Raw genomic sequence first — 27,626 nt, forward strand, 5'->3', positions numbered from 1 at the left:
GGACCATTTGATTGCTAATTTCGTGTTTTTGATGAGATCAGTATTAATAGGTTTTTGTAAATGATGTTTTAATTAAGTATCTCTCATGTGCGCACGACTGCGAGGAAGGTTTAAATTTTGTATCAGCTGACACATTCGGATAGTATCCCAAAGTGTGTAGATCATGTAATATTGCACTATAGTAGAGAGAAGTACTTAACGAGGAGGCATTTATAAGCTGTAGAGATAGCCTTGTGCCAAGATTCTGATTGTGTTTGTGTAGGAAACAGGAAGGTAAATAAACAAAGGATAGTTGCATCACAAGGCTTTGGTATTTTATTTGTACCTTGAAATATATGTACCATATGTTTTAAATTTGACCCACTAACCCACGTATTGGGGAGAACTTAGTCCTTCTTCCCATGTCACACGCTTGTGTGTTTAGACTTCAGGCTCATGTAAGTCTTCCCTTTATAGCTCAAGGTATTAAACGAATGCTGAAAGTTACATTTTTGTATTTCAGGAGGAGTTGTCATTGCTGTCACTTGAATGTTACATTTCATTGCACTGAGGGCATATTGTATACATAGTCATCTCTCTATAACGACTGGGGTACGAAACCGATAAAAATAATTTGATTTATTTCCATTGTAATGTATCATTCATGATCAGATATATGACTCAAGTTGGAATCTGCAATCTGTTTCAAGGAGTTCTGTAATTTGGCGGTGAATGGTTTTACAGCATCCGTAGTTCCTCGTTGGGAGAGTCGGTAGAGTTCTCGGCTAGCACTCTGCTAGGCCCGAGTTTGAGTCTCTGACCGGCCAATGAAGAATTAGAGGAATTTATTTCTGGTGATAGAAATTCATTTCTCGGTATAATGTAGGTCCGTTGCTAGGTAATAGGTAACCAATTGGTTCTTAGCCACGTAAAATAAGTCTAATCCTTCGGGCCAGCCCTAGGAGAGCTGTGAATCAGCTTAGTGGTCTGGTTAAACTAAGGTATACGTAACTTACAGCATCCGTGTTGAAATACGAAGATAAAAAGGGGAAAAATAAATAGGTTGTGAAATGCATTAGGTAGTATTACCAATTAGCTTTCTCTTCAATTGCATGTTGAGCAATTTCATTACTGTGATCTCATGACAAAATTGAGTGTGATTGCAAAGACAGCTAGGACCATATTATCGAAGTAATCGGTATAAGTAGAGTAATCACAGAAGGAACGGGGTCAGTAGTGTATGGAGGCATACGTGCATTTGAGAATTCTTGGTGTGTTCTCTCTTCCTTCTGAGCACATTCTTGCCTGTTGAACTCTTTCCATTTCTCCATTTTCTCGCTCTCCTCTACCTTATATGGGGTGGATTATCGCCATTCGTTTTAAATTTAGTTGGCTTTGTGTTCCTGTTATTGGGACCTGGATCATCCTCCTCCTCCTTCGTCATTTTCTTCTTCTTCTTCTTCAAGTTCGCCCCACACCCTCGCCATCTCTAGTATGTCCATCTTCCCAATTACTTTATTTGATAAAGATATTCTGTGTCTGATTATGTATATGTATATATTCATGTGTGTGTGTGTGTCATGTATGTCTATTGGTTTTAAGCTAGAGTTCGATAGCGTCGACTTGAAAAGACAAAACATGGCGGAAGGGTTAGGTCAGCCGAGAGAGATTTAGTCCCAAGTATGGATATGTATGGAGACTAGATAATCCTTGAAGTGTTAGAGTATCTCTCTCTCTCTCTCTCTCTCTCTCTCTCTCTCTCTCTCTCTCTCTCTCTCTCTCTCTCTCTCTCTCTCTCTCTCATACTTTAGGATTGAAGTTTGAGGTTGATAAGGCTGGAGAAAAATTTTTATTACTTGCCGTTTTTAGATGGGCTTTCATTGTGCCAGAGAGAGAGAGAGAGAGAGAGAGAGAGAGAGTCTCACCTGTTTTTATTGTATCAACGAGAAGCTATTTGTTACTGGTTTTAGGCACCCTTTATTGAGTTGCATTAGTCATTCTGTATGAGAGAGAGAGAGAGAGAGAGAGAGAGAGAGAGAGAGAGAGAGAGAGAGAGAGAGAGAGAGAGAGGTTGTGGGGTTGAGAGACACGTTTCTTCTATCTTTATTACTCCAGTGGCTAACACTGGACGTGTGTTCATTCTTCTTCAGTTGTTGCGGCACATACTGGTCTCCATTGAACGATCCCAATATTTTGTGGAGTGGTGGTTCTTATATTTGTTGATATTACTATGAGATTCTGAAACAGGTTTCCTCTTGATTTGGACGGAAAGTAGAGAGAGTTAGTCATAGGTACTTCAGGCTTACAATGGGAAACCCCCAATCATTCTTTGATTTTCATAGCGTAAAAAATCATACTGCTTTTTTTATATTTATATCTTAAAATAATTCTGTTTATGGGAAATCACTCAAAACTCCTTCTGTCGCAAGATGTGGAGCGTTTTACTAGGCATTTCAGTATATTCCATGAACATTAATACAGTACCCCAACATGAAATATAGAATACAGAACCTAACTAGATGGACCCATTTTTTTTTTCCTTATTTCTTCCGTTTTTTAATGTAGAAAACTTGGAACCCAGTAATTCCTTATTAACCCTCCTCCTTTCTGAAACCCAGATCAATAATTCGTCTAGCCTTATGTGTATAGTATTCATTGATGAATCTGCTTCCATCTAGAACGTTATTCTGTTGAACTAGAGCATTTCACTAAAGTATATGAATGTTATTTCTTCTCTTCGAAATATATTGATTACTTCGTGATATCTTGTATAAAGCCAGAAATGATTGCTTTAGATTGGTCATGACTAAAGGGCAAGAGTTTATTTTCGTGGAGATGTTAATGGAAAATTGAAGTTTGAGTCTTATTATTGCGGTTTCATTGGCTTAACTTTATTTCAGAGGTTTAGTGGTTTTCAGTAACTTTATTTCAGAGGTTTATTGGTTTTCAGTCGGGATACTAATATAAAGCCGTCGTTAATGACTAGCCTACACGTTTCCCTTTGCGTTCTAACGAAAACGGCCTGGCGAAGATTGTACAGTGTTAAATTTGTCATTGTATTTACATGACTTACGCTACAAGTGATGTTTAGTTTTTATTCTTTCAGTCTGACTATAAGTTTATCAGACCTTTGCTTAAGCGTATATCAAGTTGTTTTTACATTCGGTAACGCTTATGTAATATCCTCGCAAGTATTCTTTTTACATACGTCAACTCGAAGAAAAACACTCGCACGCAAAACGCACGTCTGTTTTTATGTACACTCCTACTTAAACACACACTCGTGATTGCATTTGTAAATATTTATTCACATCAGCGATCGTTATTTTTGAATGTTGAGATTTTATACTGACGAATATGTACAGATTGTCGTTTTTATTGATCCCACGTATAAACGCTGTATCTCTCTCTTCACTTGTGTTCAGTTCGTCTGTGGGCTGCTGTATATATTTAGGTTGTGGTGACGCCACGATACGCTGCCATAGACCTCTGCGTGACAGATTTTGCCCGTGGCCTGTCACTTGTTTCTGGCTCGTTCATGCGATATCGATGTGCTTCTGAAAACCAAACGACGAAAACATTATGCGACAGTGGTTTATAAGTAATATTATTTGCCCTGAACAATTGAATTGTCTGGTTGCTCACTGAATAACATTCTTCCACAATTTAGTATGACCAGATTAGTAGTTGTTTCGTTTGTAATTAATACCATAAGCATATTGTTTTTAGTTAGATGTTGTTACTGCACGTGGCCCCTGCTTTCTTCTGTTCGTTTTACGGTGGTTGATCTTTCCAGGTGCGGTTCAGTGAACGTCGCAACTTGAGAGATCAAGAGGAAAAGATCCGGTCCGTGTTCGACAGCCTTACTCAGCTGGATCATCCCAACATCGTCAAGCTCCACAAGTACTGGATTGATAGCAAGAATGATAAACCTAGAGTAAGTGTTTACTCAGCCTTTTCCTTCTTTCATTTCAGATCCAGTTTTGTACTTTGCTTCATTCTCTTAGAAATAAGGATAGAATAATTTTATGAAGTTAACGGGTTCTTCTCCTAATGTAAGCTTCATTTCTTTCTGTTTTCCACCTCTTTTTTAATTTCTATCAATATTTTCATTTTTAAAGCCCAAATTGGTTTGCTGCACATGTTACTGTTTCTAAACTACCCCTTCACCGTTTATAGGTCGTCTTCATCACGGAGTACATGTCATCGGGATCCCTGAAAAAGTTTTTGAAGCTTACCAAGAAGAACACAAAGAAGTTACCCCTTCAGTCATGGAAACGTTGGTGCACACAAATTCTCAATGCCCTAAGGTGTGTTGTTGTTTAAAATCTTTCTTTTGCTTTAGCAAATTTTTCTTAGGATATAGGTCAATGTCCAAGTGAGGCTGCAAGTTTATACGAGGTCCTCAACATGCCCAAAGAGTAGAACTTATTGGATATTTTTGTGAGTGCGACCTTTTCAGGTGGGTTTCCTCCTAGTAAAGTATTGGAATCACATGCACCATATATATGCATTTCTGTAATGATGATAATCATGAGTACAGTACTTGTGTTTTGTGTCATTATTTGACAATATCATTAAGTTCTCTCTTGTTATCGTTGAGAATAGTAGTGACAAAAGAAAAGCTTCAACATTCACTAAGACATTCCCTTGTGTTATTAACCCCCCGTTTGAGTTTTCCTCCTTAAGTTTTCTCCAGTTGTGTGGCCCCCAAGGTGCTGGTGAAGGGATGGCGCTAACGGGCTGATATGCTGGGGTACTGGTGATCCAGTGCACCTCTCTAATGTTATGCTGTTGTACGGGTATGTGTAAGGAAGGCAATGTGTGCACACTCACTCACATATATTGTGGGTCCTCTCAATGCCACCTCACATTTTATGCCTCCTCTTAACCCAGGCTATTTGACTGGCCAGAGTGCTAAGTCTCATTGCCAGAGGAGCGTTCCCTGCCTCTAGCTCTTAAAATATGGCCAGACAAAAGGTATATGGTGTGATGTGGAATGGTAAAGGACTGTGAGTGAGTGAGGCCATTTCTTGTCTCCCAGGAAAGGCTGTTGGGGGGTCTCTTACCCGTACAATGAAGCCTACCTGGGGGGGACTTGTCACCTATTATTCATCTTTTACAGTTACTTGCATTCGTGTACTCCTCCCATCATCCATGGAAACCTAACTACGGACACCATATTTATCCAGCACAACGGCCTCGTCAAGATTGGCTCAGGTAAAGTTATTTACCAACTACTTCTGGTTAATGTAGTTTAAGGTGTAAGTAGTAAGGCTGTTGCTACATTCAACAAAGTGACTTGTAGTTAGTTGTCCACCCTTAGTTTTGTGTGTTATTAACTGTGAAGGATCTTACATGAGTGGAGCCTTTTAGATGATTTTTCACACCTTCTGCATGGAAGTTTGTGTTCTTTCATCTTTTGGCTTGTTCATTTCAGTCATGTTTTTGACCAGTGTTTATACTTCTGAAAAATACCCCAAAAGCAGTATTTGTGCAGATTTGCATTGCTGTTTTATCATTAGCCTGTTTGCTCAGAGTGATGTTCACGTGGGACTAACCAGGGGACCGTGGACATGGTTCTGAACAAGGGGGTTGGTGATTGGGGACAGTGAGCTGAGGGATGCCCAACATCATCTGTGACTTGGATCCTTTTACAAAGACTCTCTGGTCTTTTCTCTTAGGCATAAGTAGGGTCCATCAGAAGGTTTTTGTAAGGTAGACCAGCATAGAACATTCATCCACAGCTCATTGGTTACTGAGGGTGGCACTTACCAAGTCACTCTTGAAGAACTTTATTGATGCAAGCTCTGTTTTACAGTGGCTCCCGACCAGATACACTCTCACGTGAAAACATTTCGGGACGATATGAAGAATATGCACTTCATTGCTCCTGAATATGGAAGTAAGTTTTTTTTTTTTACTTTAGAAGTCTGATCACTTTAAATTACTGTAATTCAGAAAAGTTAAATGCACTTTTGTAGAAGCTATTTTTGTTTTTTTAGGGAATATGATTGGAAGAAAGTGTTGATTTTGTTATGAAAGTATATCTCTTGCTTGATGTTTGCTGTTACTGTCATTATTGATGTGATGCTCAAGAATGTTTATCTAATTCCATGCTGTCCATTTGTTCTTCGTTTACATCTTTTATTCTTGTTCATCATGGGTGATATTTTAAACTATAACATCTATTGTTTTCACTCTCAGTCATGAAATTGTGATGCTTAGATTGTTTGTTGTTACACAATGTGAAAACCTTGATTTTATTTGCAATAATTCTTTTTGATACTTTTCTTGTGATTGATCCCATCTTTTTGAAGGATAAAAGGGAATTTTTTCAAATTTATAAAAAGAATGATAATCTGTGATGAAGAAAAAAATTTCTTTCTCTTCTTTAGACCCCTCTCCTGTCACACAAGCAGTGGATATATACTCATTTGGAATGGCAGCGTTAGAGATGGCTGCTCTGGAAATACCTGGCAACGGTGACTCTGGCAATGTCGTCACGCAAGAACAGGTAAGAAGTTGGCTATTTAATTTGTTCTTAACTTTGGTTAAAGTTAGTTCAGGTTGCATCAGTTTTCTTACGTATTATAACATTGGTAAGTTTGGAAAATTGAGGTGGTGGATTTATCCCACTAGTTAGATAAGACACCAGATGTTTAATAGTATGTTTATGTGTTTTTTTATTCAAAGTGCTTACTTTTATGGCACATAGCCAGATTTCCAGGTTGTGGAACTGTAATACATTTGTTTCACTACAGGGGCTCTTACAGCTTACAGCACCCCTTATTACTTGCTTGGAAGGGTCATGTAAATATCATATCAGTACCCCATATTACCCACTGGGTAGGGCCATGTAATAGTATGTCAAATTCTTGCATACACAATGTGCCATATAATATATTTTGATAAAATTTTTATTCTTACATTTGCATTTTTTTATTCTTCTTACAGTATGGTGCCTGTTAGAATTAGGTTTGTTGGGGTGGTATATATTGTACATACAGTATTGCATGTGTAGCCTATACAGTAATACACACATTGTTTGTGTAAATAGAGTGTGGTTTGTTTTTTCCCCTGGAATTTGTGGTATCAGGCTATTTCTTGCATTGATATACCTACTCTTTTCAGCAATGTTTAAAATTGGCAGATATATATGGGTTTAATCATACTGTATATTTCTATTGTACCTATCCATTTCAAAGAAATTTGGGGTAACTCAAAAACCTAACATTTAAGGACCTGAGCCAAAACCATTCGTAAGCATCAAGGTTTCTTTACTGTAATAGTATATAAACTTGGTTTACACTGATTTTCAGTACAAGATATTGAGGTATGAGCAGAAGCTGTGACCAAGTCAGTTTTACAGTACTATAGTAGGTCTGTCAGTCTTTTATTTGAGTTCCATCTGAACAACTTGCAAATGTTTTTTTCAAGATGTTATAGTTGGTAAGCAGTTCCCCTGAACAATGAGTTGAAAATCTGAACTCTTCTAGGACTGGTACTTTCAAATTTGCTACAAGAGAAATAATAATTTTTCTCGATAGCCTATTCAGATGTTTTTTGTTTTCAAGATAATAAAAAATACATTAGTTGCTAGTATATTATACAGGGATATTGTATTGAATATCTAGTGGTGTGGTTGAAAATATTTTATTATTTAAGTTCAGACGACTAATTTTATTTATTTAGTAATTTTCACTTATTAAAAATGTGACAGTTTATTTCATTAGGTAGGCAAACAGAAATGCAGTTAGGGAAATGAGGTGTTCATTGCTTGGATGGCGTTCACAAATACAACTACAGTACTCTATTATACATTGCATTGTGAAATGCCACAGAATAATTTAGTTGCAAAATTAGGTTATGCCATAACAATAAAATCTTTAGTGACATAATCATGAGTATTAATTTGTTTTAAACATGGGTCATCCATTTTGTGCCCTAAAGGTCCTGATAGGAAAGTCATTTTATGGTGCATTGCTTATGTGTTTCTCCAGGTGCTCTTTCACCCCAGCTGCTTTGCTTTCAGCCATTTACTTTTCATATGTTTCCATTTGGCCTCTTTTCACGTAAAACTGTCTGACTTGCTGGAATATTTTGGAATGATAAAAATGAATCGGACTACATGCAGTTAGAGTTCCATGAAATGGAACTTCCAGTCTGATTTTGATTTACTTTCATAACTAAGATGTGATTGATCATGTGGTAGGGAAGTGTATGTAAATTACTGTGAATTTTGCAAAAATGTGTTAGTTTTTACATTGGATAAGCACTGTAATGTTAATTCATTTATATTTTCAGGTGCAAAAAACTATACATTCCCTGGAGCATAATCTCCAGCGTGATTTCATAACCAAGTGCCTCAACCCAGACCAAAGTAAGCGTCCAACTACCAATGAGTTACTCTTCCACCCTGTCTTGTTTGAGGTCCATTCTTTAAAGCTTTTAGCTGCTCACACACTCATACACAATCCTAAGAAATGTAAGTGGTTCCCTCTTTTGTTTTTTTTTATTATTTAACATTGAATTTTATTATTAACCCATTACTTATAGATAGCCATTTATTGGTCACTAAATTGCTTCCTGAGTTTCAGTTCATTTTAAAATGAAGGGAAGGGTTAACAGCCAATACAGCTTAGTAGAACTGAACAAGTGTGGTGGATCCCAGAGTCTTGGGTAGATATTAGCCTCGTGTTTCATGCGATTTTGATGATAAACTATTATAAACCTCCTTACATTTTAGCTAGTTGTTAACTTTTCAGGATTACATTAGTTCATATAACCTTTCATTGAATTTACTTTTTATTATTATTACAGTATTATTATTCAGATGAACCCTGTTTATATGGAACAAGCCCACAGGGGCCATTGACATGAAATCCAAGCTTCCAAAGAATATGGTGTTCATTAGGAAGAAGTAAGAGGAGGTAATAGGAAATACAGAATGAAGAGATCTTGCCTATTTAAAAAGAAAAAAATAAATTAATGCATTAATAAATAGATAAAATGTATTAAAATGCAAGGAGAATAGTATTATGGTAATAATGCATTGCATCTTTACTTGAACTTTTGAAGTTCCTATTGCACAACATCCTCAGGGAGATTGTTCCACAATCCAACAGTGTGAGGAGTAAAGGACCCCTGGAACTGAGAAGTTTGACAGCTAGGCACATTTACTGCATATTGGTGCTGCTGTTCAGCAAATTTTGTTGCTCTCTTCATGAAAAGGGGATCAGGGATCAATTGAGAATGTGAAAGATCTGTTAAAATATAGCTTATAAAAAATGGACAAACGAAGACCATCCGTTGATGGTCCAAGTCATAACTGCTAATACTGTATTAGGAAACAGAAACACACCCCCAAGAACCACTTTTATCTAAAAGAGATAAATCTCTGGCTGAAGCAGACATCCACACCAGAGAACAGTATTCTAGTAAAGGAAGTACAAATGACGTAAAACAGGTTGCATTGGTTTTATCACTGTTGTGAATATATGAGGTCTTTTGTACAGTACCTAACTTTCATGTCATTTGCTGAAACTTTCATTAGATGTTTCTCAAAAGTAAGATGAGTCAAAAGTTACACATTCAGCATAGGCCCATTGTCTTGGAGGGCAAGATGGGTTGGAAAATATGTATTAGATCTACTAATCAATAGTATTTTCGTTTTACTGGAGTTCAGCTTCATACCCCACCAACTACACCATTCCCTGATCTGGTCCATGTCCCCATTGAGGCTGAGGGCAGCTTCATTTCTCGTGAGTGGAGACTTTACTACAACCACAAGTGTTTGGCATACTGAATAATCTTGTTTTCCAGGCCAACAACCATATCACTAGTATACAGTACACTAAAAATAACTCTGGACCAAGAACAGTGCCCTGTGGAACTCCAGACACAATTGGTCTTGGTTCACTAAAGAGCCCATTTACAGCAACTCACTGCTACCTACCTATAAGGAAATCTTGAAGTAATCCTGAAACATAACCACCCACTCCAAGATTGTGAACTTTATAAATACCCTATATTTTCGTGTATAAGATGACCTTTAGATAAGACGAGGTAAAAAATTATGACAAATTTTCATGGATTTATCTCATATCTGTAGTATAAGACAACTGCTAAATTACAAAACCATCTGTGTATAGGCTAGCTTTTGCGACAACAGGTATCTTACAAAATATTGGTTATGTAAAGATGCTGTTATTACAAATGCTGTTTTACTGTTTTACTTATTGTACAGGCAGTCCCTAGTTATCGGCGGAGTTCCGTTTCTGAGGGTGTGATGATAACCGAAAATTGCCACTAACCAAAAATCGGCAATTTCGGGGCTTTTTCAGCGATTTTTGGGGTATCGGCGCCGAAAAGCGTCGATTTTCGGTTATGGGTGCCGAAAAGTGCCGATTTTCGGTTATCAGCGCCTCTGTTAGGTATGTATTGGTGCCCATACCCAATTATCGGCGCTGATAAGCGGAAATCAGCAAATTTTGGCGTCGAAAATTGCTGATTTTTGTCGCTAGACATGCCCCATAAAACCGGATCGCTGTTAACCAAGCCCGCCATTAACCGGGGACTGCCTGTATCCTTAGAAATTCAGAATACTGTATATACTCGCGTATCATGCGACTTTTCAAGACCTAATTTTGAAGTTAATTTTAAGGGGGTCACATTATACATGAAATATAAAATTAGAGTATGTAATGTTCACATATTATCATCGTATTATAAAATGTAAACATAATGAATATGATCTTTTCCATGGGTCTTTTAACAAGTTATGCATTACTTCACCGTATCCAGTAATATTGTTTGTACATTATTCACATACAGGTTGGCCATCACTAATCCGGCATCATTGGGACCTAGAGGGTGCTGGATTAGCCATTTTGCCGGATTAGCCATTTATTTGGCTAGAATACATGAAACACAGTAGCTAAGCACCTCATCCTAGAATTAAAATATCCCATAAATCAGTACAATTTGGTTAATAAAGAAAAGACAATTATCAAATACAGGCAGTGCTCGAGTTACGATAATTCGACTTATGATATTTCGAGTTTACGACGGGGTTAGCAATTAATACCGATACGAAAATATTTAGGAAATATTGTTAGATTTCGCGCAGGCGCACTCAGCGAGAGAGACCAACTTCTTTTCCTCCATCTCTTTATTCCATCTGCTAGTTGAAAAGGTAAAAGAGAATGATAAAAGTATTGTTAGTAACGTTATACTCTTGCGTAAATGCGTACAGCAATAAACAACCGAACGGGAAACTGTTGTTTTGCTAATAATCGTCCCGGATAACAACTGTTATGCTTGTATTTCAACCATCGTACAGTTAAACAATTACTGTAGTTATGTTACAAATGACGTTAAGTAATGTACAATAGGACTGATATATTTTTTACAATATACTGTTATTTGCTTTGGAGAAAAGATCGGCAAAGAAATATACTGCTACAGCAACTTTAAGCTGCAAGTTGTAGCTGAAGCTGAGAAAACAATGTTCAAGCTGCTAATGACTATAAATTATCGTGCATCGGCAACATGGATGAAACTCGACCGTAAATAAAATTGGAGAGAATGTATTTTAATCAAAACTACTGGGCATGAAAGAATACAAGTTACTGCTGTTTTCGCGCTGATAAAAGATAAATACGTAAAGCTCGTATTATGATGAAATCAAGAGAAAATAGCGAACGGAATCTTTATTTTTTTTTTTTTACACAAAACAAACATGCCCCCAAAACGGCCAGCCGCGATTCCCACGAACGTCACATATTAACGAAAAAAAATAGCTAAATTAATTTCACAACGAGACGTATTTAAGTTGTATTTCGACTTAAAAACATTTTGTATAGCGAAAAATATCCTTGTCCCAAATAAATAAACTATCTATATTCATTTACGCTCACTAGAAGCAAGAAAAGCTCTCTGAACTGAGTTAAATGCGGCGAAATAAACACCGCATTATCGATTCCCAAAACAAAACATTGATCGCAATTTATAATACAAAAGCAATATATGGGAATATATACAATTGTATACAATGTAGTAAAGCATAACTTTTTAAAAGATCCATGAAAAAGATGCACATTCATTATGATGATGTTTGTATAATACTGTTAATATGTGAATAGAGTTTATTATAATGTAGGCTAGGCTACCATATATGTAGCCTATACGATATACCATAGCGTAGGCCAAAAGACAATAATAAATGTAAAAAATGGAACAGCAAAAGCATGCCTGTGTTTACAAACACCTCCAGTTTGTTGATGCAGCACAATGTGCCACCAAATCGAAGCAGCCGGTAAATTTGAGCTAGTTAGAAATAGGCGACCGGGAAATTTGAAAATTAGTGCGGAAACATTAGAAATTACTCTAGCCGAAATTTGTGCTGGATTACTGATTGTTCCGGACTACTGATTGCCGGATTAGTGATGGTCAACCTATATTACTAATTTTATTATAAAATACAAACTTGGTGATCTTGCGCCATTTGCATTGTGTAGGTTTCCGTGAACGTGGACAACGATACCTTCTGGGAATTTTTGTTCCAGCATTAATTCTATTTTTGTTTAAAGATAACCATTGGGGAAGGTTTCGTCCTATTTGCCATACTCGTTAAAACAACAGTAAAATCTGTTCTTTCATGCCCAGTAGCTTTGATTGAAATACTTTTTTCTCCAATATTATTTACGGTCAAGTTTGATGGCATATCGAAGTTTAGGAGTTTCATCCATGTTGCCAATGCATGGTAATTTATAGTTATTAATGCTTGAACATTGTTTTTCTCAGCTTCAGCTACAACTTGCAGCTTAGATTTAGCAGTACATTTCCTTGCGATCTTTTCTCCATAGCAAATAAGGGTCTAATTTAAAATATATATAAGTCCTATTCTACTTAACGTTATTTGTAACATACTGTGTAATTGTTTACTATCGTATGATGGTTGAAATGCAAGCAAAACAGCTGTTGTTATCTGATTCGGTTTTTCATAGCCACGGCCTAGACCGTGTTCATAGCAAAATAGTTGTTTCTCGTTCTGTTGTTTATGGCTGTACTCCTTTACTCAATGAGTATAACGTAACTAATGATACTTTTATCATTTGGTTTTAAACTTATTTAACTAGAAGATTGGGTGAAGTGATGAAGTAAAAGAGGGTAGTTCATAGTAATCTGGTCTCTCAAAAAAGGAACTCTCATAATACACGAGATACATGATAAAATAATTTTTTATGGGTGAAAATTTGGGGGCCGCACAACACACAAGATTGCACGTTAACGAGTATATACGCTAAATGAAATAACAAAGTCGATTCTGTGTCATGTTTTTCCTACACACATCGCCTAAAAGGGAAACATTGTTTTGTTTACGTTTCATCACTAAACACAAGCAACCCCTAACAACAATACTATAAAGGTTAAGTATATCTTAGTTTAACCAGACCACTAAGCTGATTAACAGCTCTCCTAGGGCTGGCCCGAAGGATTAGATTTATTTTACGTGGCTAAGAACCAATTGGTTACCTAGCAACGAGACCTACAGCTTATTGTGGAATCCGAACAGCATTTTGACGAGAAATGAATTTCTATCACCAGAAATAAACTTCTCTAATTCTTCATTGACAGGTCAGAGAGTTGAACACTGGAGTATGATAACTGTTGTATATAATTATCGTTCGTATGACTGAATTGTCCTAAACATTTACAAACAGCCTGAATTTTTAATGAAAAATAAATATTATGTTATCCTAAATGTTGGTACTACTGTAATTACTCTACGTTACCGAAGATAAAGGTTGCTGTGAGCGCAACCATAACTCGATGTTTACATTTTGTCAGTTGGCCTCGCATAGCTAAAAGTTGATTTAATTGATATGGAATTATTCATCGAATAGGCTATTTATTATGAAGATATGCCAATAATATATAAGGTAAAAATGGTTTTATTACCTTTATCATAACTTTATTTCATAATGTGAATCTTTTCATGTATGTCGGTGATTATCGCACCAAGGCCGAGGCTAGCCTACTGATAAACACCACTTAGAATTCAAGGTTTGGTTTTTAGAATGGTAGTATAAGACGACCCCCAATTGTTAGGGGTGAATTTTATGATTTAAAGGTTGTCTTATAAATGGAAATACAGGCAGTCCCTGGTTTCTGATTTAGGGGTTCGTTTTTCTGTTTGCGTCGTCAAACCGAAAAATCGTCGTAAGCCGAAAAGTCGTCGAAAATCGTCAAAAATCATAATAAAACCTTACTTTTAATGCTTTGGGTGCATTGAAACGATGTAAACTGCATTTTCATTGAGTTTTCATCAAAAAACCTCCAAATTATGATTATTCTGCCGTTTTGGAGCCATATTTCTTCTGTCGGATCGGTGTGTACGAGCGTCGTAACCCGGAACATGCGTCGTAAACCGGAAATAATTTCTGAAGAATATATTTGAAAAGCGTCGTAACCTTGGAACGTCGTAAGCCGGACCCGTCGTAAACCGGGGACTGCCTGTATATGGTAAGAACCTTGTGATTTACTAAAATGAAAGTAGCACTAAAATATATTTGAGTTACTGTACTCTGCACTCAAAACCCTTATCAATGTTCTCTTGCAAATGGCATATCAAGTCTAAAAGAGCAACACAGGTACCTAACTGCTTCCTGTATGTAATGATTATCAGCTAACAGTATTTTAGATTCAACATACTTATATAGTGGCTAAAACACAAGTTTTTCAGCACAGGGAGAATAGAGATCGGCCTGTAGTTGCTGCAGTCTGCAGATTTGCCACTTTTGAACAGGCACTGTGGTACTAAGCTTGCGCTCATCTGCAAAGATACTATGTCTACATAAAAATCTATAGAATCTACTAATCTTGGGAGACAATACACTAGAAACTTTTTTAAAAAACGATTGGAGAAACATCAAGATCTTCACCCCAGCTATCAAGATTATCCAGAATTTCCTTCACATCCTAGGAGCTAAATGCAAATTTTGTAAGAATAGGTTCAGGATGATAAGTATCAGGGTGAAAGACATCCTCAGCTGATTGCTTAGCTTCAAAAGGTCGGTGAAGCTGTTCAGCCTTTTCCCTAGGGCCAGTAAACAATCTACCGTCATCTTTTAGTGGTGGAATGGAAGACGAGCCTGACCCAAAGATAGATGATGCCAATTCGGTCCACCACAGATGAGACTCAGTAATTCCTTCAAGCTTCCTCTTCAATGAATTATTGTAATTACTCTTGGCTGTATGGTAAGTTCTATAGGCAAAGACTTACTCATAAAGTAATTCATAATTTGGACACTTGGGATCCCAAAGGAGGCTAGAATGCCTCAAGTGGTACTCTAGAATAGTGTCATTCAAGAGGTCAGTTGATAGAAGCATGAAGAGACTCAAAGGTATGAAAAATGTAGACCACAGGAATATACTGATAGAAAATGGAACTTAAAAAGTTGAACAATAGTACTGTGGGAGCTTTTCAAAATTCAAGGTATCCTCATTTTGGAACTGATAAATAGTATTGCTGCTAACCAGTTCAAGAATAGAATAATGGTTTTTGTTAAAGATGTCGCCGTGGATAGACCAGGAAGTCTTTGAGGCACCTCTGACCATGTAACTCCATGTAATTTGTAAATTTGGAACTGAAGGCAGTATTTTCAGTTTTGAAAGCCTTCGGTCATTTTGCAAGAGGCAATTTATTTGAAATCTTGGCTAAAGGTTCAACCAGGGTTTATTTCAATAACTCAGGTATGGGAGGGGAGACATGGGATCGGGAAGTTTGTTCCACTTGGCAGTGATGGTTTTACCAAGGTAGAGATATTAACTGTTCATTCGGAGAAGAAACAGCACAGTTACAGACATCCTTGGGAGGAAGGATCACATTCACTGTTAGTTTGTCAAAATCTTCAAACATTTTGCTCTTGTCTCCCCTCCCAGATCCAATATTTTGGAAGATAAATGCTCCTTGGATAACTGAAGTCTACACCTTCCCACCCTTCAACATGATCAGGTTAGTATAGACAGATATCACATTACAAGGATCTGTTTATGATCCAAATGACTCCTCTTTGGCCACAGCAAAATTGACTTGTCAGTTGTCTGATGCTTTGGACATATCTCCCAGGATATTCCCCAAGTGGAAGAAGCTTTTATGCAACTTCACTTCCACAGATTCCACAAGAATCTGAAAATGCTGAACTCATGCCAGTAGGCTGTCCAGCAGAACTTCAGAGGCAGATCTTTTCAGTGGAGGCCACTAGAGTTATCCCTAAACCATTTAGAAATTCTGCTTTAATCTCTGCCACCAAAAAACTTGGTTTAGCAAAAGACATAAGTTTAGTGAAAATGGTGTAGATTCTGTCTCTACTACTGTTCCACAGATAAAAAATTATTTTTAAGTAACTTACCCAGTAATTACTTAGCTAAGAGTTGCTAACTTGATGGCAGCTTCAATTTTGAAATTCATGGTAGCAATAGTCTTTTGTTTACGTAGATGACTAACCCCGCCCGCTTTCTGGGTGAGAGAGAGGAACAACTTAGCCAAGAGCTTCACTTTTGTTTCTGCCGGCTTAACAACAACACATTGTTAAGAAAGCAGCTCGATTTTGGTTTTTGGCTTGAGATTTTTACTTTTTGGTGATGTATTTTTGGCTTGGCAGCCTTCAGATTTGTATTGCTTAACTGACAGTATATTTTTTTCCCTGATTTTGACTATTGTTCTCTTAGGAGATTTACATATTTTAACACTGTTAGCTAGTAACTGTGTCAGACAGTAGCGCATCGAGTATTAGGTATTGCAGCAGAGGTTGCAATACTCGCATGACCAAGGCATGTTACGATTCACACACTTTATGTACGGTATGCAGAGGACAAATTTGTTCAGTTGACTTGATTTGTGAGGAATGCTGTGAATGGGACGAAAGAAAATGGAATACTTTGGCTTCTTACCTATCCAAGTTAGAAAGGGATAGTAAGAGAAAAGCAGCTGCTAGCGCTGAGGATAAATTAGCAACTCAAGATGTAACTCAGGAATCTAGTGAGGTTAATATTCTTTCTCTCCCTTCTCCTGCTAAAGTGATTCCTCCTATTTCCAGCCCTCCTTCTGTACCACTGATCTCGCTCCTGACCCGGATTGCTACGCCAGTCTTGAATCAAAATTTGATAAGTTTAATTTTCACGCTAATACAGTGGCACAGTTGGGTGATTCGATGTATGCCCTTGTGGACAAATTCAATGCAAAGTGTTCAAGTGATGTGTTTGTGGAGGAGGTGGCTACCCGTCCCACTGACACTCCTAGGCAAAGGTCACTGCCATACTCCCCCAGCCCCAGGAGGCGGCATACTGGAGGCCCAAGAGAGGTCAGTGGGGTCTGCTCATGGGTAGTTGCCCCCTCAGTCACACCTGTGACGTCCCAGGTGTCGACAAAAGACATCTGCTGGAAAGGCGTGCCTATTGTGCATCATTGCTTGTCCAGTTCTAGGGATTCTAGCCCTTCTCATGGGTACCGATTTAGATTCTTGGATGAATCTTGTCTGTTGAAAAGGGGCGTGCCTCTCAGTGACCAGTTCCCTCAGTCGTATGGCAAGAGGTTTAGGGAACAGTCTGTGTCGTGCAGCAATGGGGCAGTTCTGAACGTTTTTCTCAGCCAGTAGCTCCCAGACCATCATCAGTTTCCAGCAAACATGCTAGTTCCTCGGCCAATCAGGAACCTTCTCGTGATTGTTCACTGTCATCTTTCAAGCACCCATTAGTGATCGAGGAACGCCCATTGGCAGCCGAGTGCCCAGTAGTGACTGAGCATTCACTAGTAGCTGAGCCCCCAGAAGAGAAGAAGCGCCCAGTGGCAGACACACACACACGCACACACACAAACCACTTGGCACCCACGCTCCCTTCAGCGCCAAATCACTTTCCCACAGTTGAGCGTCTGGATTGTTTGGCGTTTGCTCCAGTATTGCTGACTTCTTCATCGAAGTGCCCATTTTCTTTGCCTCCTCATTTGACATGTTCATTGTCAACTCCCAATTTGGACCCTTCCTTGGTACTGCTGCAGAAGCAGTTAGACAGTATTTTAGGCACAATAAACCCCCGTATTTGCAGGGGATGCATACCACACACACACACACACACACACCCGCGAATAGCAGAAATCCGCGAATACTTAGAACCCTTCCAAAAACTCTTAGAACTGCCTATTTTGATAGTTCAAACACAAAAAACCAAAAAAAATGCTTATACCCGGTATTATCCTACATACAATGGGGTTAGGCTCCAAAAAACCCATCGTTTGTTTTAAAAAAAGTATTTCAAATATACCCTAGCCTACACTAGGGTATTCAGTACCATATATACATATATGGTAGCCTAGCCTACACTCTAAAGTATATTGTATTCACACAGTATAGTAATTATTAACATCAGCTAATTCTGGAGGTTCATGCAGCGTGACTTATGACAATTCAATATAAAGAGAAATTGAATAACAAACAAGAATTAGCTTAGCCTACACTATGGCATATGGCATACATATACGGTAGCCTAGCCTACGTTATACCGTATTCTGTATTCACATATTGATTATACAATCAACATAACAAATATGCATTTTTTCCGTGGAACTTTTGAAATGTTATGCTTTAATTGACTGTATCCAATAATATTGTATATATTCTTGTATTGCTTTTGTATTATAAATTGCGATCATAGCGATCAATGTTTTGGTTTGGAAATCGGTTACGTGATAAGTTTATTTCACTGTATTTAACTCTATTCAGAGTGCTTTTCTTGCTTCTAGTTAGCATAAAGGAATCTCTAGATACTTTATTTATATGGTGCAAGGTTATTTTCGTTATACAAAGTGCTTTTAAGTCGAAATATAACTTAAATACGTCTTGTTGTGAAATTAATTTAGCTATTTTTTTCATTAATAGATGACATTGGCCATTTGGGGGCATGTTTGTTTTGCGTAAAAAAAAAAAAATTCCTTTCGCTATTTTCACTTGATTTGATCATAATAAGAGCTTTATGTATTTATCGTTTATCAGTGAAAAAATAGCAGTAATATGTGTTCTTTCATACCCAGTAGTTTTGATTAAAATACTTTCTCTCCAGTTTTAATTACGGTTGAGTTTCATCCATGTTGCTGGTGTATGATAATTTATAGTCATTAGCAGTTTGAACATTGTTTTCTCAGCTTCAGCTACAACTTGCAGCTTAAATTTAGCAGTATATTTCCTTGTTGATCTTTTATCCATACCGAATAAGGGTACAGTAAACCCCCGTATTCGCGGTCTCACGATTCACGGACTCGCTTAATCACGAATTTATGGAACACATATACGCATTATTTGCGGAAAGTTCACCCATTCGCGGTATTTCTCACTGAGAAATATTCATTAATTACTGTATTTTCATATCATTTTCATGACTGAATGCACATTTTGTGATAAAACTAATAAAATAATCAGGTATAAGAATTTTTAGAATTTTTTTTTTTGTGTGTGAATCAAAATAGGCAGTTCTAAGTGTTTTTAGAGGGCTTCTAAGTATTCGTGGATTTTAGCTATTTGCAGGGGGTTGTGGTACGCATCCCCCATGAATACGGGGGGTTTACTGTATAATGTAAAAATATATCAGTCCTATTCTACTTGACGTCATTTGTACTATAACTACGGTAATTGTTTACTACCGTACGATGGTTGAAACACAAGCAAAATGGTTGTTGCTATCCTATTGGGTTATAAGCAAAACAACAGTTTCTCGTTCAGTTGTTTATGGCTGTATGCATTTATGCAAGAGTATAACGTTACTATTAATACTTTTATCATTCTCTTTTACTTTTTTAACTAGAAGTTAGGATAAGGAGATGGAGGAAAAGAAGTTGGTCTATTGTAATTTGGTCTCTCTTGCTGCCTGATTGTACGATGCTGCCTGCATCCACTCAAAATTAAAAATATTTTATAAATATTGTCATATTGGTATTAATTGATTACCCCATTGCAAAATCAAATTATCGTAATGCAAATCATCGTAACTCGAGCACTACCTGGGTACCTGGTATTTTAATAGTTTTATTACAAAAAGTGCATTTAGTCATGAAAATGATAAGAAAATACAGTAATTAGTGAATATTTCTCAGTGAAAAATACAGTGAATGGGCGAATTTTCAGTGAATAATGTGTATATATGTTCCACAGAGAAATCCGCAAATAGGTGAGTCTGCGAATCGTGAGGCCGCAAATACGGGGGTTTACTATATTAAGAAGTTAACTAATTATTCCACAGTAATGCCCAAAGGTCCCTCTGTGCCCCCGGTCTTATCGAAGAGGAAGGTTTAGGACAGGACTCCACCCAGCCCACTTATGCTACCTTGCTGAATTATTTACTGGGTAATTTTCCAGATTTCTTCTCTCCAGCAGCTCCTTCTCTGGCTTTCTTATTTATGATGAGTGACCTACCTGGGGATTTGTCTAGACTTCCTTAAGTGGTTTTATCTTCTTCTAAGAAGGCTATGGGAGAAGTGGATAACTGGCTCTTGGAGAAAAGACGCCAGGGCAGGGCATGCTTTAGTATTCCGCCTTCTCATCTTTTGGCCAGGAGGTATAGGTCATATGTGACCAGAGAGGTTCCCTCCTTGGGAATGGTTTCCTCCTCACAGGGGGACTTCTCTGGTCTCATTGATTCGACCGGTAGGTTGGCTTTTGCTTCGGCAAAGATTATGTTCTCTGCGTTGGAGATTGACCATTTAGTCAAGAAGATGTTCAAAGTGTTTGAAGTTTTTAGTTTTCTGGATTGGTCCATAGGGGCCTTGGCAAAGAAGATCAGAGATTCGTATCTTCCTCAGAATATTGCTGCTGATTGGAGGAGTGTTCTTTCCTGCGCTGATAAAGAGGTCAGAGATGGTTCTTTGGAGATATCTTCCCTTTATGCCATGGGGATTCTAAAAAAGAGGGAACTCTGGATTTCGTTTGTATCTAAGACTGTCACTGCTTCACATAAATCAGCTCTTCTCTCCTTGCCCTTGGATAGTATCGTCTTTTCCTACAAGCAACAGTAGACGAAGTGGCTTCTCACCTTCATAAGAAGTCAACCCAGGACCTTCTCTCTTAATTTACAAGGCGCCCAAGAGAGTGGAATGCCACCCCTACCAAGTCATCTTCTCCTCTTCAGCCTCAGCCCTTTCAAGGCGGCAGGCAGAGATCTCAGTCAAGACCACAAGCTTCTGTACATTTTGCCCCTGCGTGCAGCCAAGAGACCCTCCACCAAACCTACAGCCCGCAAGTGAGGTTTCAGTCGTTCATGCGTCTGTGGGGGCCAGACTCCAGCTTTTTTTTGGGAAAGTTGGAGAATGAAAGGGGCAGATCAGTGGGTGATCGAAGTATTAAGGAAAGGGTATTCTGTCCCCTTTAAAGAGAAGCTTCCCATATCCAGCTCCTGTCAAGTTGACGGCTTACTCCATAGGATCAATGAAGTATTTAGCCCTCTTGGAAGAAGTGTCATCTCTCCTCAAGAAAAAGGTGATAGAAGTGGTGGAAAATAATGAGTTCAAGGGCTTTTACAACAGGCTTTTTGTAGTACCAAAAGCTACAGGAGGATGGAGACTGGTACTCGATGTGAGCACGCTGAACTTTATGTAACGAAGACGAAGTTTCATATGGAAACAGTTCAGCTTGTTCTATCATCCATTCGTCGAGGGGACTGGATGATGCTTACTTCCACATTCCCATTGAGCAAGATTCAAGGAGGTTGGGAACGCTGCATATGAGACCTCTGCAAAAGAGTCATTTGGGATTGAAAGATAAAACAAGACTTGTGAATTTTCCCAATAACACAGGAAATAAAGGAGGACTTGCGTTGGTGGAACCCCGCAAGCAGACTATTGGAGGGAAAGTCTCTTTCCATAGTGAACCCCAACCTAGACTTCTTCTCTGACACGTCAGATCTAGGTTGGGGAGCTCTCCTGGAGGGGAAAGAAGTTTTGGAAGTTTAGTCTCGACAGGAGAAAAATCTGCATATCAACATCAAGGAACTTAAAGCAATCCATTTGGGACTGCAACACTTTGCAATAGAAGTCCACAGCAAAGTAGTTAAGGTTCATGCAGACAACACAACAGCTTTAGCTTATATAAGATTCCAGAGGGGGACTCACTCATTCTCCCTTTGCGAGACAGCCAGAAGTCTGCTGCTTTGGGCAGATCAGAACCGGACTCAGCTGTTAATGCGGTTCATTCAGGGGAAGTACAGTGTCTTGGTGAATGAACTCAGTCGTCGTAAGCAAATTCTCCTGACAGGGTGGACTCTGGACTGTCGGGTATGTTCCAACCTTTGGAAGTTGTTGGGGGGAGAACCGATGGTGGATTTGTTTGCAACTCCCAGAAACCACCGTCTTCCCCTGTTCTGCTCACCCTTTCCTCAAGCCAGGGCGACTGATGTGATGATGCAGAATTGGTCAGGCCTGGATGTGTATGCCTTCCCTCCGTTCAGGATGGTGAGGGAGGTGCTGAAGAAGCTCCAGTTGCATCAAAGCACCAAGATGACATTGATAGCTCCCTTCTGGCCGAGGAAAGAATGGTTCCCGGAGCTGCTTGAGCTTCTAGTAGAATTTCCATGCCTTTTTCCAGCAATCCCAAGTCTACTCAGACAACCCCATTACCGGAAGTTTTATCAGGACAGATCCACTCTGGCCCTGACAGGGTTTCGGCTGTCTGCAGACTCTTGCGAGCGAAAAGCTTTTCAAGAGCTGTGGCAGAAGCTATTTCTAAATGTAGATGACATTCTACTAACAAAGTCTACCAGGCAAAGTGGGCAGTGTTTAGACTTTGGTGTAAGAAGAATAACATCTCTTCCTTTGAAACCACTATAGCTCAAGTGGCAGACTTTCTTCTCTACTTGAGATCTACCGGGGTCCTTTCTTCATCTATGATAAAAGGATATAGAGTCTTTAGACACAGAGGTTTAGACATTTCTTCCAACCAGGATCACTCAGCTCTTATTAGGCCTTTTGACAAGACCTAGGTAACAAGGAGGAGGTATTCCCTTTACCCTTAGATGTAGTCCTAAAGTGGCTGACTCACAATTCCAACCCTTGCGTTCATCATCATTGAGGAATCTTACTAAGAAGGCTATTTTTCTTGTTGCTCTAGCCACTGCAAGACGAGTGAATGAACTCCACGCAATAGACAGAAGGATAGGTTTTTCTCAGGGTAATGCTGTCTGTTCTCTTACCCTTGTCTCCTTAGCTAAAAACGAGAAACCTTCACAATCATGGCCTTGTTCTTCTGCTATTAAAGGTTTATTGAACATCCTGGGTCCAGAGGAAGAGGAGAGAAGTCTGTGTCCGGCGAGAGCGCTTAAATGTTACATCAAGAGGACCGAGAAGATTAGAGGCCCGGCGAAGAATCTTTGGTGTTCGGTTAAGAACCCTTCCAGGCCTATGTCTAAAAACGCTCTATCTTTTTTCGTAAGAGACGTGATTCTCGAAGCACATGCTCAAATTGGAGAGAATGTTCTGCCTGTGCTAAAAGTTAGAGCTCATGACGTGAGAGCAGTGGCTACATCAGTAGTTTTTTAGCATAATCTTTCTCATGCTTCGATCTTACAGACTACATTCTGGAAATGCAGGTCTGTTTTTGCTATGCATTATTTGCGAGACATGGAGACGACTTATGAAGACTGCAGTACACTAGGACCATTGTCCATGGATGGCGTAGTGTTCAGGAAAGGAACGTAGGAAGCATTCTTCGTTTTTTTCTATCTCTCTCTGCCTTAGCAAGGTGTTGAGTTCATGGGGACCCTGGAGGGTAGAGGGTACCTAGAGTGCCCACCAGTTTTTTCTGTGTATGGTGATGGTTCATTTATATATGTGTTTTTTATGTGTGATGTAGGTGACTAATTCTCTGGTTTTGTTTTTTATTGTACTGCACCCTGGCCAGGGACATATAATTGTTGGCTTTGTTAATGATCGGAGATCTCCTTCGTTGCAAAGTTTATTTCATACTTTGTTAGCGATTGGAGTACTCCTCTGCTACAAAGTCACTCACTTCAGCAGAGGCGATCCTGGCTATGCCGCCACACCGCTACTTGGTTGAGATGAGCGCCAACCAGAGGCAGTATCTATCTGTATCTGTCTGTGCAGCTCTCTCACCAGGTAAGGAACAAGCATTGTTTCAATGATAAACCTATTTATTTTGTTCTCATTTCATTATCACTATTAATGTTTGGAGTACAAGGTGTCCATGAATCCCCCCCTCCTTCAATGTGTATTCAGCTAATTAATTACTGGGTAAGTTACTTAAATAAAAATGACATTTTTATAATAAAATAGTTTTATATATACTTACCCAGTAATTACGAATGGAGCCCGCCCTCCTCCCCTTGCATGGACTTTAGAGCATAAACAAAAGTGAAGCCCCTAGCTAAGTTGTTCCTCTCTCTCACCCCAAAAATGGGCAGGGTTAGTCACCTACATAAACAAAAGACTGTCGCTTCCGCGAATTTCAAAATTGAAGCTGCCGTCGAGTTAGAAACCCTTAGCTAAGTAATTACTTGGTAAGTATGTATAAAACTTTATTTTATTATAAAAAAATGTTATTCTAAATTTCTTGAATTTTTGGTCTCAGCTATATAGGTTTTAGGTTTGCTTTTATCAGCTCCTAAACTGCATAACTTGATTTAGGTCATTTAGTAGAACTGAGGCAGTTTTGACAGCACTTTAACATTGGTCGTTTGGGATGTCTTAAGACCTCTGAGATGTCATCTTTAGTTGGTTATAAGCATACCAAGGATTGGAATTTGGTAGATCTGTCCTGTGAAGTCAACTTTTTCATGGACATAAATTCCAGGTACCAGGAACAAGCCATTATATTCTTTGCCATTTCACCACTCGTGTACCATGCCAACACCAAAGATGCTGTTTTACCTTGTCAGAAAAATTTGTTTGTGTCTCTGGAAAACCAAGCTTCATGGGACATTCAAACAGGCAGGTAACCAGGAATGTTGCTTTTCCATGAGAACAGATCCTCTTGTCCAGTGCTTCTTTAAAAATTTCTTGATCTTAATTAAAAGTGGCAGGCACGTGGAGGTGTCTTATGATATTATCAAGCTTGTGTCACTGCTGACACACACGTGTTATACTTACTAGGTACTTCACTCTAGTAGAAGTGAGACAGTTGGTTCTTACTTTGATTGAGGTTCTACATTCTATATACTTTATACATCATGCTTAATGGGCAAGTGCTGTTATCTTGTAGTTTAGTTGCTTCTGAAAGTACCTGATGGAAGTACAGGGTCTTCAGCCTGTTAGATTCTGTGACAGGTTTGAAGCAGAAGATGGACATTGTAGTTACTTGAGTAAACAAAATACAAACCTCTTAAGAGTTTCTGGTTTTCTGTCTCACAAACACAACCATGGGTTGTTGAGAGAGATGGGTTTTTATGCTTAAGATAAAATTTAGTGTTTTTATGTTGAAAGATTTTTTTTTCATACAGAGTCGTTACAGTACTTACAATGCAGGTCCCACCTGCCATCCTTGATAATTTCTTAGCTTATGGATCAGGCAGCATGAATAATGAATGTGATATCTACTTGAGATTTGGGGATCCACCTACTCATGTACAGTACTGCTGAATGATTGACATTTTCTTTCTTTCCTAGAGGAAGAGAATTCTCAGAGATGATGATATGAGCACAAAAAGGACTAATTGTATATACAGTAATAGGTTTGAAAGGAAAAGTTTTGATTTCAAAAAATGTATTTTGAAACTAGGTTGTCAACACTACCTTGGAAATGTTATTAGGAATATATTGGATACATGATGTTGTATACAGTGTACAGTTAAGTATTTTACTTTTGAAATTGGCTCAGATTTTTATATAGTATGTCATTTTGAATTTTCAGCTAGTAAAAATATAGATAATTGTGTAGAGGAAATGCTACAACACCAATATAGTGATGACACCATAGTAGCAGAGATTCGACACAACGACAAAGAGCCCACCCTTTTCAGAATGAGTGACCTGCCTTTGGTTGAGAAGTTGGAGAAATTCATTGAAGATGTCAGGTAATATGTGTTGTTTATGTTGATTTGTAATGTCTTTTTTCACTTTTATTTGTTTATTATAAGTAGAATGAATGTTTGTTTGCTCCCTAGTGCTTGATTTTGCTATTGGCTATTGCACTGCATATTATTGTTGTTTTCATTAGAAATGTGTCTATCATTTTGGGTAAGGAATATAACACTGCATATACATATGTTATCCTCCAGTAGTTTTAAGCCTTGGATCTGAAACATTGCTGAAAAGCTCGGAATCTTTATGATTTCTGTGGAATTTTTACTTCACAATTGGGTGAAAGAACAGCAAGATTGGAGATACAGATTGTTATTGTGCATCTTGATGGAAGAAAAAAAAAGGTGTTAGTAAAATATGAAACTATATTCCTTGTATCATTTCCATGAGGCTAGTAAGTAGAATATGAAACTTTGTTCCTTGTATCATTCCATGAGCTAGTAACTGTTTTTATATTAGTAATCTTGCTCGTCTTTTTGCCCACATAGTGAGTATTTTGTTGAAGCACATCACATCATTTAGGGTTAAAATGCTATTTAATTTTTTTTATGTATTTTGTTTCATGGATCTTCTTTTTTTTATTTCTTACATATAAATAATAAAAATTATTAGTTTAATGACACCATTTAATCCAGACTGGAAAGGAGAAAAAAAAGAGAGAAGCATAGTGAGTCCTTACCTTGAAGGGGGTATCAGATGTTCCTATTAAAAGCAAAAAGCCTGCAGTAAATAAATACACAAGTAGGGAAATAGTCACTTGTCACACTTCTAACCTTGTTAAGGAAGAGAACCTTATGCAAAATATGGATGATGATGAAATTGCAGATCTCGGCAAATCATTTGATTGTCATGAAGAATTCATTCAGTGAAAATATCCAGTCACATTTGTAGACTGGTGTAGCTCACTTGTATTGTTTGTTCTTAACCCTTTAACGCCAACTGGACATATTTTATGCCGACAAAAGTTGTCTGTCAGGTGCCAAGTGGATGTAAAATACGTCGACTACAAAAAGTTTTTTAAATATTCGCGGAAAAATACTTGGCTTCGTTTGCGAAAAATTTTAAATCGCGCCTTGAGGGATGCTGGGAGTTCACGGATCACGCTGTTGTTTTGTTTACAAGCGTGACCTAGCTGCGCATGCGCGAATTTCTTTCTTATCCCAAAAGAAAACATCAGCTAACTCTGCTGAAAATCTCAGAAATTCTTTAGTCACTTTGTCGTAATTTTTGCACCGTTTTCTATTAACCTTTACATAAAGTTTTATATATGAAAATGTGCGCATTTCCATTTAGAATACAACAAAAAAATAATTCATGGTTGTAGCTTTTATAAATTTTGACATATTTTCATATAAATCACGATAAGTGCCAAAATTTCAACCTTCGGTCAACTTTGACTCGACCGAAATGGTCGAAAAATGCAATTGTATGCTAAAACTCTTACATTCTAGTAATATTCAATCATTTACCTTCATTTTGCAAAACGAGAAGTCTCTAGCACAATATTTCGATTTATGGTGAATTTTTAAAAAAACTTTTTCCTTACATCCGCGCGCGCTAACTCTGCTTA

At 38.1% G+C, this 27,626-nt stretch overlaps 1 protein-coding gene across 1 annotated transcript in view; it reads left to right on the plus strand.

The window, feature by feature from the left end:
* Madm (MLF1-adaptor molecule) overlaps positions 1-27,626 on the plus strand; it is a 260,480-nt gene that overhangs the window by 190,962 nt on the left and 41,892 nt on the right. The window contains exons 3-9 of the mRNA XM_067114228.1: positions 3,776-3,916; positions 4,159-4,289; positions 5,105-5,199; positions 5,801-5,884; positions 6,378-6,496; positions 8,287-8,467; positions 25,887-26,049. Of these exons, the coding sequence (XP_066970329.1) occupies positions 3,776-3,916; positions 4,159-4,289; positions 5,105-5,199; positions 5,801-5,884; positions 6,378-6,496; positions 8,287-8,467; positions 25,887-26,049 (914 nt within the window). The remainder of the gene's footprint in view (positions 1-3,775; positions 3,917-4,158; positions 4,290-5,104; positions 5,200-5,800; positions 5,885-6,377; positions 6,497-8,286; positions 8,468-25,886; positions 26,050-27,626) is intronic.

Source organism: Macrobrachium rosenbergii, chromosome 13 (genome assembly GCF_040412425.1).
Source record: "Macrobrachium rosenbergii isolate ZJJX-2024 chromosome 13, ASM4041242v1, whole genome shotgun sequence".
Lineage (NCBI taxonomy): Eukaryota > Metazoa > Arthropoda > Malacostraca > Decapoda > Palaemonidae > Macrobrachium > Macrobrachium rosenbergii.